Source organism: Enoplosus armatus, chromosome 8 (genome assembly GCF_043641665.1).
Source record: "Enoplosus armatus isolate fEnoArm2 chromosome 8, fEnoArm2.hap1, whole genome shotgun sequence".
Classification (NCBI taxonomy): Eukaryota; Metazoa; Chordata; class Actinopteri; order Centrarchiformes; family Enoplosidae; genus Enoplosus; species Enoplosus armatus.
In genome coordinates, this window is record NC_092187.1 from 22,762,650 (window position 1) to 22,779,200 (window position 16,551).

At 45.9% G+C, this 16,551-nt stretch overlaps 1 protein-coding gene across 1 annotated transcript; it reads left to right on the forward strand.

The window, feature by feature from the left end:
- The first annotated feature begins 208 nt into the window (after positions 1 to 208).
- nfatc2a (nuclear factor of activated T cells 2a) lies at positions 209 to 15,700 on the forward strand. The gene is made up of 10 exons (XM_070910152.1): positions 209 to 341; positions 732 to 1,668; positions 1,806 to 1,974; positions 3,960 to 4,162; positions 4,267 to 4,439; positions 6,020 to 6,160; positions 8,394 to 8,449; positions 8,549 to 8,681; positions 8,835 to 9,545; positions 15,532 to 15,700. The coding sequence occupies exons 1-10, from the start codon at positions 209 to 211 to the stop codon at positions 15,585 to 15,587; spliced, it is 2,712 nt and encodes a 903-aa protein (XP_070766253.1). The 3' UTR covers positions 15,588 to 15,700.
- Positions 15,701 to 16,551: the final 851 nt, after the last annotated feature.

Here is a 16,551-nt window from a genome sequence, read left to right on the forward strand (position 1 = left end):
CAGTGTGAAAACAGACCCGCCTTCATCTGAAAATAACTGCGGCGAGCTGAAACAGGAAACTTGTGCGCTTCACCTCTCGCAGCTCACCGATGCATCGTTTGACACTTGAACAGGTTCCCCAAATCCACATCAGCGCCGCAGCACCTCCGCCGCGTCCCCGTCGCTTCGCCTGAACTCGGAGGAGTCGTTAGGAAAACCAGTTAGACAGATGACCTCTTTTTACGACGAGAGAGATTTGGAGGAAGAGCTGAGCCGAGTCAGCTGCCCTGATGAGGATTTGGAGTTTGAGTACTTGTTTGAATATGAGCCACCCAGCAGCGACTTTGCGTGGGGAGATCCAGGTTTGTCCGATGCTTCCTGGCAGCCTGAGTTGACTCCTCTCCCCTGTCTTGGTTATTTTAATACATGATCTGCAAGCTTTATTCATGTGAATGAAAGAGGAAAACAGGAAGTACATTTGACAGGCGTGTTGAGGCTTGTCTTGTAGGAGAACATGTGAACAGAAGAAGCTTTTATCAGCTGTTTCAGAGTGTTTCATTATAAGAAAAAGTTCAAATTAACTTTGAAAAACAAGATCTGTGTTGGCAGATGAAGTTGTCAGTGTGGTTTAAAGGTGCGCGTGAAGTCTTGTGATGAACTGAGAGAAACTGTTGTTATTGTAATGATGGGAAACAACTTATGTTCTTTAAATGTGAGTTTTGTGATGATTTTTCATCTTTCCTCCCTTGCAGATGATCCCAACCTTGCATCTCACAAAGTCCTCAACCCTGAGTCTGAGCAGGCTTTCCCTCTGGAGGAGGCCTCCCCATACGGCATCAAGTCCTGCAGCCCCTCCTATAGTGAACACAACACTGAGGTTCTCTCAGGATATGAGAACCAGGAGGCCAGAAACTACCTGGACGGTACCCGACCTGCAGGCCTGGCCCTGAGCCCACGGATCGAAATCACTCCCTCCCGTGAGCACTACAACCATGGTCGGGACTCCCTGCAGAACCACCACCTGAACATTAGCCCCAGACCCACCCTCACTGTGCCTGGCCATGAAAACCTTGGCTACCGTGAGCCCCAGTGCCTGAGTCCCGCCAGCAGCAACTCCTCCACCAGCTGGCACTCGGAGAGTTACTCCCCCTGGGCGTCTCCTTGTGTGTCCCCCAGCAGTGGCCAGAACCCTGGAGACCTCTGCCCCAGATTACAGAACATCCACACTGGCTCCCCCCGCACCTCCCCGGGCACCTCTCCTCGCACCAGCCTAGCTGAGGACGGCTGCCTGGGACCCCGCTCGCCCTCCCCAAGACCCGGCTCCCGCTCCACCTCCCCACAAGGCAAACGCACCTACGACAACATGTACAGGAATCCAGGCTTGGTACCTGGGCACCGCTCCCGCAGTCCCTCCCCCCTCAGCGGCCATGAAGATCACAACATAGGTGCCCACTATACACACAGCAGCCTTGCTGATCCCATGAATGGTTTTGGCCCCGTTCAGCCAGGCCTGGTGCCCACTAAAATAGTCAAGACGTCCAACCAGATTTACACTCTGTACCCAGAGAACCACGTCGAAGGGAACTACTTGGTGTCCTGCGAGCAGGACATAAAAACCAAACCTGCTGCAGAGCCTTTCTTTGTGATCCCCCCAATCTGGCCCAAGCCGCTGGTCTCCAGCATCTGCAGGTAAATTAGCAGGAAGGCCAGGACTTACTGCTCGTGGCTGACACACGCCTCACAAGACACGTTTACATCTGCGAAGGAGCTGAACTGTAATGACTTCCATGACTTACATCCTTTTCTGTATCCTTCATGTTCTGCAGCATCCCCGTGGCTTCTCTGCCCCCGTTGGAATGGCCGATCCCCCGTCGCACAGACCAGTATGAGCTCCACATTGAGGTGCAGCCCAAGCCGCACCACAGGGCTCACTATGAGACAGAGGGAAGCAGGGGTGCAGTCAAAGCCACCACAGGAGGACATCCTGTTGTGCAGGTACGGCCAAAAACCAGGATTCAGTGAACAAAGTCATTTAAATCAAATGAATACTTTTCACGACACTGTAATCCTGAAAGTGCTGAATGACCATATGGAGACATGTTGTCAGGTCTGTCCATTAAATTAGCCTTCCAGTTTGGGAACCTCAGGCCGCCCTGATGGGAGGGCTTGCGTGTAATGGTATTTCCTACTCGTGTTATTGCCCAGCTGTATGAAAATGTCTGTATGTCAGTAGCTCTGGCTACTCTCACAGCACCTTTCCTATTTCTCACTTTCTGAAACAAATCATAAAGCAAGCCCTAACCCCAGACATATGACACACTGTAACCACCCAGTAGCCTCATGACAACCCCCAGAACTGAACTCTGGTCAACCAATGCAACACAGGCTCTCTGATTTTTTTTTTTTTTCTGCCTTCCAGCTTGAAATAGTCTGCTGTTGTGCGCCCTCGCCCCTCTGGTTTTAACCACACAAACAGATCTGTGTTCATGTTGTCCCTGACTTCCTCTTACACACTGGTTTGTTGATGGTGTGGGTCTCGTATTAGGAAGCTGGCTTAAAGTGTTGAAATACTCTCTAGACATGTGTTAAAAAAAAAAAAAAAAAAAAGAAGTGCTTGTGGTTAAGATAGTTGTAGATCAGGAAATAAAAAAAAAAGTTTTCTAATATTCTTCTTTGAGTCACAACATGGAATTCAAACTAAAACGAAACTAGCTGTGACACAGTTACGGATGGCGATGTTGTCCAAGAATAGGCTCAACTTCCCCTTTTTTTTTTGTGTTACCGTGGCAACATTTCAAAGCTGTTTTTGTTGGTGATAGTAGGGACTTGTTGGAAATAAAGCCTCTCTTGCTTCTTTTCCATTTTCGGCCCATCCCCAAAGGCCTCACCCTGAGGTCAGCTCTGCCCGCTTTGCCAGGCCAATCAGATGGTCAGGCCTGGCTAGCCACGGCTGCACTCCTTCACCTCGTCTTTCCCTTCCTCTTCTCCTCCTGTGCTCTCTCTGTTTTTCCTTCTCTCTCTCTCTCTCTCTCTCTCTCTCTCTCCCGGAGCCTCGTTCCCTCCACTTTTCCTACACTGCTCTCTTGTCATGACTCACTGCTCCTGCCACTGCCATGACAACCGGCCGACCGCTCACATGGCCTGTTGAGTGTTTGCAGTCGGCTTCCTCTGTTTCACTCTGTGTGTCAGCTACCTGGATGTGGAGCCAGCGCGCTCATTCGTGTTGCCATAGTTTCTGCTCACATTCAGCAGCTGCTGTGAAGTCTGTCAGTTACGTCCACTGAGATAATCGCAATGTGATTGATTGTCTGTATGTAGTTTTTCTGACCACAGTGAAAAGAAACAGTCTCAATAGGAAAAAATACCTTCTGAAGTTCTGCAGTGACACTTTCTGCTGCTGGAATAGATAGTCACTCAAAATATTCTACCATAAAGGTTATGCACTTCACTGTTTGCACAAAAACAGCATTTAGATGCAAGTTGATGCTTTGTGGTTTTTGCAGGTTTCCTCAGGAGGCACTCTCAGGTTAAAAGTAGCATCTCTCTCTCTCTCTCTCTCTCTGTCTGTCTCCGGTCCACAGCTTCGCCTATAAGATACTTTTTTATTTCTGCAGCAGGATATTATATAAATTATTATTATATAAATAGGTCTTATGCCAAATGTGTCAGTCAGGCAGGATGACACATTAGTTCTGTCTGGTAAATCCTTCATCCAGTTGTGAAAGAACTAGCGCACAGGGCTGTAGGATGTGAGCTGCTTTCTGTTCAAGGCTGCAGAAAGAAGACTCATGCTTTTACACGTGGGTCTGACACTGATTAGCCACCTCTGGGGAGGGGGGGGGGCAACATCTGGAAGTTAGAACAAGCGGCTATGGAGAAACACAACCAGTTCAAAGTGACTCCAACATTTCCTTCATACTGTTTCTCTGTTTCATTGCCTGAATAAAAGTCTCACTTTATGATTTTTTTCGGGTCTGCAGTTACATGGCTACAGAGGCAAGGAGCCGCTTGGCCTGCAGATCTTCATCGGTACGGCAGATGAGCGCATCCTCAAGCCCCACGCCTTTTATCAAGTCCACCGCATCACTGGCAAGACAGTCACGACCACCAGCTACGAGAAGATTATCCACGGCACCAAAGTCCTTGAGATCCCCCTGGAGCCAAAGAACAACATGAAAGCAATGTGAGAATGCAATGACGTCCATTTGATTTCTGAATGATTTGACGTCTTCCCACTCAAACTCTTTTGGTAATATACATTTTCCATCGTCCGTTTTGCTCACATAGAATCGACTGCGCCGGGATCCTGAAGCTCAGGAACGCCGACATCGAGCTGAGGAAGGGCGAGACGGACGTCGGTCGGAAAAACACCCGCGTTCGTCTTGTGTTTCGTGTGCACATACCTCAGCCCGGAGGACAGCACGTCTCTCTCCAAGTGGCCTCGCATCCTATCGAGTGCTGTAAGCAGCGACACATAAAACTCTTTGTGTATGATATTAGAGTGCTTAATATCAGTATGATATTCTCTTTGTGCTGTTGCACCTCATCTTAAAATCATGATACAGCGCAGGGTTTATCAATTCCCCATGTGTGCTTCCTGTTGAGGTCAAACTGCTGATGTTTTCATCAGCTAACAAAACTTTATACAAAATAAACATCATAAAAAAAAAAAAAGGAACCCACATTCAAATGAGCTTGGAGCTGGGCTGATAGTCCAGAGTCCTGCGCACAAAGACGTCTTTATGCAGTCAGGGCTTCCATCCAGTAGGTGGGCGCTGCGCGTTTCAGTGTCTGTGTACCTGTTTGTATGTGCGCAGTAGTAAAGTCTGTGTTTGGGTACATCAGCGCATGTGTACACAGTGTTATTAAAGCACCTGGTGTAATCAAAACTCAAACAAGAAGGTCTTTTATCTAGCGCTGACCAACACCCTGGTCAAGACAGAGCATTCATCATATCAGTGCGAGTCAGGCTGCGTGCAATATGCTCCCGTCATTGTAAAAAGTCATGACGCAGAATATCATTTTATTGTCGTTTCCCATCTGTTGTGTGTCACAACAGTTAGTACCTGGCTGTCGTAAGATGAACTTCAGAACAATTGGCGTCAGTGATAAGCAGTCATGCGTGAAGTTGCTTACAATCTGTCGGTCCGCAGACTGCTCCGGTCAGTGGTGGTGTGTTGAGCTGGTGTCATCCGCGTGGTGTTACCCGCTCGCGGTGCAGTAGGGCGAACAAACCTGCTCAAAGGTCACGGGGTTGTTTGTCGACGCCTCAGCTCGCCTCAGTGAGTGTTTCAGCTGAACTGACGGGTGATAACAAGCTACGAGACGAGAGCAACGCTTAACACATTCTAATGCTCCTATTTTTTGAGTTTATAATGACTGAATATATTTAGTATATATTTAGTATTTATTGCAGGGCGGTTGAATCAGATTGCATCAGGCTGTTGTTCCTCTTACGTTGTCTGCTTCCTGTACAGTGCTTTACTGCATGCAGACCGAGGTGCCCTCTCTTGTCACTTCTCCTGAAATGTGATTTGACAGATTTATGTTGCTGCTTGTTAATACTGAAAGTAAGGGTTCTTATTGCTGAATGACTCAGCATCACCTCTTTATTGTAAAGCACCGTCGCTTCTTGGTAACAAGGAGTTGGGCGCTTGTGGGAAGTGTTGTTTGTTTTTTTTTCACCGTAGTTTCGGGCTGCAGCTAACAATTGTTTTCATTATTGCATCTGCAGATTACTTTTGTAATTAGAAAAACTGCCAGGAGGTGACGTCTTCAGATGTCCTGTTTTGTCCGACCAACAGTCCAAAGATATTCGGTTTATGATATAAAAATGATATAAAACAGAGAAAATTAGGCATTTTTTTTTCACTATTTTTGCTTGAAAAATGACTTATTTTTCTGTCGATCTACTAATTGATCAATCGACTAACCATTCCAGCTCTACTTTAGTGAAATACTGGTTTATGTGCTAGATGTTGTCCTTTGGTGAGTGCGTGGCAGTAAATGTAACACGCCGCCCCTCTGTGTGTCCCGGCAGCCCAGCGTTCAGCACATGAGCTTCCCATGGTGGAGAAGCAGGACATGGACAGCTGCTCTGTTCTGGGAGGCCAGCAGATGATCCTGACTGGACAGAACTTCAGCTCCGATTCAAAGGTCATTTTTATGGAGAAAACCCAGGGTGAGTGGCATCGAATCACACCGTCACCCAGCACCACTCGCAACTTATGGGAAAGAGTCATTTTCAAACCAAGTGTTTTTTATAGGTTTTCGGCAACATTTAGATAAAGAATAAAGACATGCATTCCCCGGAAATCAAACCGATGACTGAATCTATGAAATGTTTATGGTCTGTGCATCTGTTCGTTCTACTGTTACACAACATGGTGTCACAGTGACACTGCAGCACAAGTGATGAATCATGACTCATAAGTAACCATGTTCATAGCTTCCACATGTCACCACCATCATTGTATAGATGGAGCCACACGAGTTATTTGCATGATCCAAGTGATAAGCCTCACTTCCTTCTGCCCTTTTCCTTCCTCACTGACTTCCATGATGTCTTATCATTACCCAGATGGGCCTTTTGTTGTGTGATTAATAGTTCTGTGTGGTACATGAGAGGTTGCTTCGTGCACGTTTGTTGACGCCTCTGGGTGACACTTAAGTGCACCCGGACGGAACAAAAGGATTTATTTTTATGTAAGCAATTGAAATAATTGCACTTTTTTTCTCATCTTCTATTGAAATGTTTAAACCAAAACAAGATTGTACAAAGATTGGTACAATTAGATGTCTTGGTGTCACTTGTATAAGGTCAAAGGTCAGTCGCCTACAATTACTTGAACGCTGGGTTTCCCTCAGTCTGTTTGCATGGCACCCTTTTTAACTCGTTTAAAAAGAGTGAGTTGTTTTGGGTGAATATTAAGGGAGTATTGAAGGTAGGTTTGTGTTTATCACCCGCTGTTAATCGTGGCCTGTTTACCTGTAGCTGCCTCTCGAAGGGTCCGCGGGGTCGACAGTTGTGTTAAAATACTTGTGTGTGTCCAACATTGTGACTCACTGACTCCACTGCGGTCTGAGAGCCGAGCACTTGGCTTTTTAAATGTAGTCACCCCCACAAGTCAACTAAAACCTGGACCTGCATGTGCCGGCTCCTTTTTTTTTTTTTCTACTCTGGGGTTCCCTGCCGCTGTGTTACGAAACAGCACAGTAATGGATAGTAAGACAGAGACGGAAAAAGAAATCTTACGAAGAGGGATTGCCATTGTTTTGGAGAGTTTCTGTATGACACAAAGTTCTGGACCAGTGCAGCTGTGAAATCCCTTTGAATAAGAGACAGCTGCCTCTGGCTGGAGCTCCCCTGGCTCTTGTGCTCGGACAGGGAGGGTTATACGGAGGGACGGAAAGCTTCCCCGGCCAAGTCAAGCCCGCTCAGGCTTTCGCTCCAGCTCTCTCTGGCTCCCCCTTTCCACCTCCACGCAGTTATCTCCAGAGGGAGAACAAGAGTCGGGGTATCCCTTAGAGTAGAATTGCAACAAAACGCAAACAAAGACAAGCGCCAAGAAAGCAGTAGTCATCACGTTTTGTGAGATATGTGGAGAGAGTTGATCATGAAAATAAAAGTTTAGAAAAAACGAAGAAAAGTTGGCGAGATGCGTGGAATCCCCCTTCCTCCTGCTGACTCATTTAAGCCATGTGTTTTTAATTTGACAGAGGGTTTCCCACCTACAGCAACACAACTCTCTGCAGCACATGTCGTATCATGTGTTAGGGCACATGGAGTTTACATTAACAAGCCCGTTTTGTTTTCTACTTTTTCCCCTGACTGACAGCTTAAATGGACTCTGATGAAGTGTGATGTAACACAACATCAGCCACAATCGTTAGCGACGCGGAGCAGTCGTGCAGTTCTCATCGAATCTGCTGCTCATGTTGTGTTTCTGTCAGCATTGGAGGGCGGACAGGCGTGGCCGAGTGTTTGTGTGTGTAGTGTTTGTACAGATCACGTCTACCTTTAGGTGTGCTTGGTGGTGTAAGAGGAAGTGGCTTTCAAAGTGATATTATCTACATGCACAAAGAGGCGTTTTCTGTCCTCATGCATTTTTAATCACATGGGAGACATGTCGCCAGACAGATGTCGTGGTGGCTACAAATCTATTGTATATAACTGTATTCAAATAAGGGAAATGAAACAAACAAAAAAGTGCTTTGAAAATAGAGAATTCAGAATAAGGGGATTTCTCGATTGGTTAGGATGAAGTATTTTCCAAATATACAGCCTAAAGACTTGCAGCATTATACCACTGCCTGGTACATCTTGGAACAATCAGCCTTACTTACTTGACTGCAGAGTTAATTACCACATTGTTAAGATCAGGTTTTCACTTTCTCTCTTTACGTCTTTCTAGATGGGCAGCAAATCTGGGAAATGGAAGCAACTGTGGACAAAGACAAGAGCCAGCCCGTACGTATTATACACCCGACTGTTCCTTAAAATGTTCGTATAATAATCTGGTAGTTCAAACAGATCAGTTTCAGTTCGTAACAGAGCACTGTCTTGTAGAGTATGCTGTTTGTGGAGGTGCCGTCCTACCGAGACTCGGCCGTCTGTCACTCTGTCAAAGTGAACTTCTACGTCATTAACGGCAAGAGGAAGCGCAGTCAGCCCCAGCACTTCACCTACACACCACTGGCATGTAAGAATGCAGCTCAGCCTCTTTGTGGTATGCTTATATCATACTTTAAAGTGATCATAATGATTATTATTGTGAGGACAAGGACAGTCCTAGTGCACACTTTAAAGTCCTCTCTCTCAGTATGTTTACAGACGTCTCTTTACTTCCTTACAGCTCCATCCATCAAGACAGAGCCTCTAGATGAGTATGAAGCAGACCACATGGGTTTTGCAATGCCCCAGATCTTGGGCTTATCCCCTCATTCCTACTACCATAACCCACGCAGCGTCCTCCATCCAGACAACGGCCTGGTCTCCGGCATGGCCTCCTGCCAGCGTCTCAGCAGCCTTCCGAGCCAAGACATCCGTTTCCAGCAGCAGAGCCCGGCCATCGTCTACTCCCGCGGCGGCAAGACTCTGAGCGGCAGCCCCGGCCTTTATCAGCAGACTGGAGGGATGATGCCTGACCCCCACAGGTCGGTCCTGGTCCACACAGGCTCCCCGGCTCAGTCTGTAGGTCCCATCGGTGCAGGCCAGCACCCTTCCATCATCCAGTTCTCCCCCACCAACCACCACCTGCTTCGGGCAGAAGACCCTCAAGCTCTCACCGCTCCGCAGCCTGACAACCAGCAGATCATCTACTGCGATGGCTACTCCCCACAGGCAGCCGCTGCCCACTCACCCACATCCCCCCAGACTCAGGCAGCAGTGACCCACCCTCAGCACTATCCCACCGTGATCCAGCAGCAGCCCTACGTGCAGAAGGGGCCGCAGAAAGGCCGGGCTCCGCCGGGCACGGGGCAGATGGAGGCTCCAGGAGACGGACAGAGGAGGGTGACGGTCAAGGAGGAGAACTTGGACCAGGCCTACCTAGATGATGGTGAGTGTAAGTTAATGCTTTTATACTCCGTGTGAATGGGATAGCTTGTTGTGTCTTTATCAGCTAAGTGTAATGAGGTGGAAACAAAGCAAGCACACATGTGATGGATATGTGCAATTCCCTTTTTCTGAGAGAGATGGATGATAAGACCCGCCAGCAGAGACATGACTTTTCCTAAGAACAATTCAAGGATATTTGCGTTATCTGCGCCATCTCCTTCTCACACACCCCGGTTTGATATACGTGCTATAGTACCTCTCTGAACAAAGACAACAGAACCAGCTCACACTGTTAAAACAATCCTCGTCAGGAGGTGCAGCTATGTTCCACTCAAGGTGGAAATAACAGGGATTATGAGTCATATGTTTATACTTATGCTTGTCAACCTCGTTACCCTCTGACAGAATTAATGTCAGGCCACATCCAGCAGCAGGCAGGAGGTTGAACCTCTTCCTCACTTTGGAGTTAAAGGTTCTCCAAACTACATTATGTTTTACAATGAAAGTGACTCTGAAAGTGGCCCTGTGTTTTTCTGTTCTTTAGTCGGCGGCAGCCACGTGAGGTTTAAAGGCAGGTTGAGGTTTTCATCATGTTGCTCCATTCAACAATGTTCATTCTGCCGGTCGCAGGGGTTCGTCTGGCACCGCCACACACCAGGAAATGAGCTTTTTTTCTCTCTCTCTCTCTCTCTCTCTCTCTCGCATTAAAGACAGGGAGGGAGGGAGAAAAAAGTGTCACTCTCCTGACCGCCTGGACATGTTGACACTGTTATGAAGTGAAAAACAACTTCCATGGCAACCATTGTCAAACAGTGGAACGGGCTGCCTGGGAGAGCTGGGGAAAGCCTCTTTGTTTGTTATAGTTGGCCGGGGCTTCTCCTTGGCCTTACGCCCCTCGATTCTGTGGGGGAACCCACCAGAGGATTAGCTTTTTTCCGACCGGGGGATTCTGCCAATCTGGCACAAGAAATTCCTATTTGCAGCTGCTCTCCTCCAGAAATCCAGCCTGATCCCTGTAAGATAGCGGGAGGGTGGAGGGTAGTTTGCAGGAAAAGGGAAGAGGCTGTGTGTGTGTGTTTCAATGGAAAAAATGAAACGAAGAAAAAAGGCCAGCAATGGAATTTGTGTTTTTTGGATGGAACTTGCAGGGTTTCCCTCCGCAGTAAACAGCAACAGGGCTGTGAGTTGGTGAATTAACAAGGAGTTAGAGGAACAGTCAAACTGGGCCTCCTGTTTGATCCTCCCATCGCCATAAAGTGATGACGGCCAGCTCGCTTCCCAAGGTGCCTCTGCATCTTTGTTCAATTGAAGTTTATATCCAGATAGCACATTACCTTTTCCCTGGAAATCTCATAAAAACTAATTGCAGAATTAGCGGGTACTTCTTTTTAATTGCCTCCTTTTGTCCCAAGAACTGCAGGCAGTTTTATTATTTTAAAACTACAATATAATGATTTAATAATACCACATCCCTGAATGTTAAAACCTCATTTGTAATGCATTAACAATCGCAGTTGGATAGTGTGTCCCCTGCTTATCACTCCTACAGGTGATAATCCACCTACTCACATCATTTAATGAGGAAAAAACGGGGGACTTCCCGATATTCAAAACATTTTTGTTTGAGAAGATAAGCGTGGTCAAAAAAATCCCCCTGTGTTTGACTGCAAGGGTGTTGAAGTATGATCCTGACCACAAAACAATCATTTAAGTTGGGAGCAAACACATTTTCACCAAAGCGAGATTGTCAACATTACTCATTGAGACATGTGTTTCAGTCTGTAGTCATTTCTGAAAGAAAAGTGTGAAGCCACATCCTGGTATCGTCACGTTGTTGTGGTCGATAACTGTCGCATCTCTGGGGTGCCTGAACTGTGTCAGCTTTAGTGAAGAGTGTTAAATGAAAGTCAGGTATCATTTTGTACAATAACTTGGCTCATAATCTCTCCCACGCAGAGGGCTTGTATCTGCAGGCCTCAGAGAAGTTCCCATAACTCATGTTGATTGATATTTGCATTTATTTATTTGTCTATTCAACTGAAAAAGAAGATTTAAACCACAAAGGTCAAGAATGTCTGGCACATCTCACTGCGTGCCACGCAGTTTTTTAAAAACAGTAAAAGAGCCACTGGTGAGAGTGACAGATTTAGTGGGTGTGGAATAAAGCCCGGAGGCAGCGGAGCAGGTGAAATTGTTCCAGCAGGTAGAGATCAGGGCTGCAGAGATAAAGCACACAGCAACAGCCCGCTGGACTCGCATTAGTCTCAGCTCACTTCCATCCCATTTGAAAGGCTTGATCAAATACACAACTTAGCCGTATCCAGACGGTGCTACAGCCGCAGTGATGAGTGCCTGTAAACTGCTTTAAGACACTGAATATTGTTTCATTTCCAGTGTACGAGTGGTTCCAGTACTTTGCTCATGAATATAGATTTGTTATCCTCTTCCTCTTAAATGATTGGTATTCTAAAACAATACTCACGTCCATTTGTACAGTGCAAGATTAATCGGTTGCTGTAATTGTTCCTTCACTTCGTACTGTGAAGAGACCTCTTGTGAGGCTGCACTTAGGCACAGGGGTGCTTTGAGCTAAATGCTAACATGCTTATGACAAACTGATATAATGTTCGCCACACCACGTTCACCCTCTTCGTTTAGCATTTTAGCATGCTAACATTGGCTAATTAGCACAAAGTACAGCTGAAGCGGATGGGAATGTCATTAGGTTTGCAGGTATTTGGTCATGAACCAAATCTGTTGGACACCTTGACACTTTCACCTGATGATGGCACTAGATGAAAAGTCAGGTGATCACCAGAGTTATTATAATTCATCCTGAGAGGAACATCAATGTGTGTACCAAATCTTACGACAATCCATCCAATCGTTGTCGAGACATTTCACTCAAAACCACAAATGTCAACCTAATGGTGGCGCTCGAGGAAAAGTCAGAGGGTCACTAAAGTCAGTAGATTTCATCCTCTGGGGATCATGAATGTCTGTACAAAATTTCATGGCAATCCATGTAATAATTGTTGAGATATTTCAGTCTGGACCAAAGTGGCGGACTGACCGACCAACCAACCAACCAACCAACCAAGACACTGCCATCCACAGAGCCATGCCGCTAGCAAGGCTAAAAATGTATTCGCAAGCTCATCTGAAGCTAATGTGAGACTTCCGCAGTCCGAGTTCATCAAATCAAGTGGGTATCTTCCAGGAATGGCCGTCTTTCTAGGTGTGAGATTCCCTCTTTGAGTTTCCACAGACAGTGTTGCTGATCTGTGGCGGATGGATAGCAACACCAAAGACTGTAACATTAGAAATAGCTGGTTTCTTCAACCAGCTGCGACTGCTGAAGCCTCATATTAGCTTCAGTTGAACTTTGGAATACCTTTTTGGCCAAAGACAGACCAACTGGATTTATCTCCCATTTCTTCCATTGGAATCATTAGAAAGGGAACTCCTCACAGCCAATACAGAGAGGAGGAACAATACCAGCGACCAATAACTCTTTCACTGTACATATTGGTGTGTGAGCATTGTTTGAAAACCGGATATGTGGTTTTTCTGGTGGTTAGCCATCGGTCCACTCACTCTACTTTCTCTCTCTCTCTCTCTCTATGGTTTTCAGCTTGCTTCATGCTGTCATTATAATCCCTCATCAGCCTCTCTCGAATCTATCCAGTACCGTACGCCCTTCTACACACAAACACATACACTGTATTAACATGCAAATACTTGCAGACACACAAACACACACATTCCAGCTCGCAGCAGGCAGTGTTCAGCGACTGAGTCAGCTACTGTACAGGCCGTCTCTCTCTCTCTCTCCTCCCACCGTCGGTAAACAGTGCAGCCCATTGGTGCAGAACTCAGGAGCCAGACACTCACCTATTGAACAGACTGGCCCGAGTGTTCCCCGGGCCAGCCTCAAATAGCCAGTCCGTGCCAACCCTTCATTAGCTTCAGTAAAGCCCCACTGTATGTTGCCCCACTGCGGCGCTCCTGCTGCTTCTCTAAGCTTGTTTTATGCTCAGGAAAAATCCTGTGGCACCGCTGGGGAGATGAAAGTTTCTTTAAGGCATTAGGTGTCAGAGGGAATTCCACTACAGACTAAAATAAACAGGGACGCTGATGTTGTGACGACAGCAGAGCACCCTGTTTGGCAGCTCCTGCAGTTTTGCAACTGTCTGATGCTGCTCTGGCTATAAAATGTGCTCAGTGTTGAGCGGCTTTAACGGCCTGTTTCTCTTCCACATCTGCAAATGATCAGATAGAAAGGCAGCGGGAGACACAGAGAGAGAGAGAGACGGACAAAGATTGGTTTGTTGGATGGAAGAGAATCTCGGTCTTATTGCTTAATTAGATTTCACAATACTTCACTGCAGTTGTGGGTGCTGCTTTATCACTTCAGTTAGAAATAATATCGTCTGTCCATCGATTCCTCTGCTTTTATTCACGCGTCTCGACTGCTAGTCTTAAATAAGGACGTGCCATCATCCTGCTACGGTTACTTTTAGCCGGTTTTGTGGTGAGCTGCCCTTCACACTCTGTCATCTGCTTAGAGATGCTGTTGTGTGGGTGAGATTGTGAGGTCTGATTACATTTTACATGTGTTTTAATAGTTGCACCTTTCGTCTCGCTTTAAATAGAGCAAACACGAGCCAACTGAATAAAGTTCCTCTACCTGTAAAATAAGGCAGTGCAAGGTAGCAGCATTCAGTATTTTGCGAAGGCTGGTGGTTCTGCTTCAAGGGAGTAGTTTATTATCCTTCTTGCCGAGAGTGAAAGAAGATGAGAAGATCGATCATATATGTCCATTGAATACGAGGCTACAGCCAGCCAGCGGTGCAGAGGCAAGCTTTATGCTAAGCTAAGCTAATCGGCCGGTAGCTTCATACTCAGTATTCAGAGAGTGGTTTCAATCTTCTCCTCTAACTCTCAGCAAGAAAGCAAATTAGCATATTTTCTAAAATATTGAACTAAACAGGAACAACACTTGAAAAAGCATTGCACAACAAAACATAACTTTTTTTTTTACATACTGTTAAATGAACCACCAATGCTGATTTTCAGATTTTAACACATACATTTTTAACTTGAGTTAAATAACCCAATGCCAAAGTGTAGCCCGTTACCACGGTTACAGAATCACAGACACGATATGCTCTATAATGGCTTGGTTACAGGCAAAAAGCTTTTTTGGCCCACTTTGAAATACTTATATTACTCATCGACCCTAATGAGTTCCCCGAGGCACGGTGGAAGCAGTGGCACCAGCCTATAATGTGTCCAAGTGCCAGTGTACACAGACAGACGCACAGTAGGCTTCCAGGCCTGGGCTCCCAGATAAACACCAGAGCTCGACACAGACGGTGTGGCATATCTGTAAGGTGGACATGTCACACATACCCGTCATTCCTTCCTGCCTAATGCAGAAGTACCTGTTGATAGCGCGACCGTGTGTAAACAGAGGTGAGCAGATGTGCTGGCAGCCTGACACAGTCACAGGTAGCTCCGCTTCCTCTTCACTGCTTTGATGTCGGTGGTTATTTTATCAGCAGCTTCAAATACTCACATGTTGGCAGACATGAAGAATCTCAAATGTTAAATCCAGAAATTCAATTACATTACATTTTATTTTCAATGCATGACACAGGTTTTATGCCCCCCCCCCCCCACATTTCATGATTCTATTTTTAGAAGTATGACACTGAAAGTTTCCATTTCAACCCCCTTTCCTCTTCTGTTGATGTGTATACACACACTTGTAATCATCCCAGCAACAGGAAGTAATCGCTCGTAGGCTCTTGCATAGCTCTACCTCTAGTGGTTACTCAACATTAATGCAGCCTGCCATCAACACCCTGCACATAACACCTCTCTGTCAACAGTACTTCAGGAATATAATCAATATAAAAATATGATCAATAATCAGAAGGGTTCTGTTTTTGACTTGTCTAACATCCCTCTCTTTCTTTGCTTTACAGTGAATGAGATCATAAGAAAGGATCTGACGGGCGTTCAGGCCAGAGGGCAGACATAGAGGAGGGACCAGAGCAGGAAATGACAACATCCCCCCCCACACACACACACACACACACACACACACACCCCGCCCCCCCACCCCCCCGAGACACACAGACAGACCAGACCGACATGCACACACACGTAGTCTTCAACCTTCCAGTGAGGTGACGCACATCCACCAACAATCAGACCTTCTCTTCCTCATTTTCTTTACCCATAGAGATAGAAATGTCAGCGACCGGCTGCTGTGTTTGCTTTGGATGCTTTCCTGCAATATAGAAGTCCCTAACGTCAACACCAACACCCTGCAGGTTTCCAACGAATCGATGACAAACAACAGGGGAATGTGCCTTATGATGTTTTCTTTTGTTTCCTGGTTGAAGTTTTGATACAGTTTGTTTTACAAAGGAATAAAGAGATAACACCCCCAGGATAGCAGAAGCCATACTATCCAGGCAATAAATCCACATCTGTTTGCCTCATACTAGTGAATGAAGGTTATGTAGCAAGCAGTTTAAAAATTTGTGAAATTTCTTATTGAAGAAAATTGCTTCATGTTATACCAAAAAAAGATTCAGCCCAAATACGATATATGTCAAATATCGCTTGTGGTCAGAAACTTGCCATGTTTTTGTTGAATTCTTCTTCCACAAAATGTGTATTTTGTCTGTGTGTAGCTTCATATGCAGTTTTACATGACAAGATTGTCCTAAGCTTACATGCCGATCATCTCATTTTAAGTGCAGTTTTCTAATTGAAGTGAAGCGCACACTGCCTTAACCATATACAAATGAACTATTGTGACGCCTCCTAACATGCACTGTTTTCAATAACAGGGGGCCAATGTTATTACTTTTTTTTTTATATAATATTAGAGTCATGTGAATAATGCACCGTTTTATATTCGTAAAATATATATTGCATTATATTCAGGTGATAATGCCAAAGTGGCTTCACGGGGGCCTGTGATGCTACAGCGA

What these genes read in the sequence shown, in the direction of transcription:
- nfatc2a (XM_070910152.1), top strand. Translation starts at nt 209, where the DNA reads ATGACCTCTTTTTACGACGAGAGAGATTTGGAGGAAGAGCTGAGCCGA. An exon ending in GAGGACATCCTGTTGTGCAG is followed by an intron (nt 1,975 to 3,959) that starts GTACGGCCAAAA and finishes TCGGGTCTGCAG; the next exon opens with TTACATGGCTACAGAGGCAA. An exon ending in TTTTATGGAGAAAACCCAGG is followed by an intron (nt 6,161 to 8,393) that starts GTGAGTGGCATC and finishes ACGTCTTTCTAG; the next exon opens with ATGGGCAGCAAATCTGGGAA.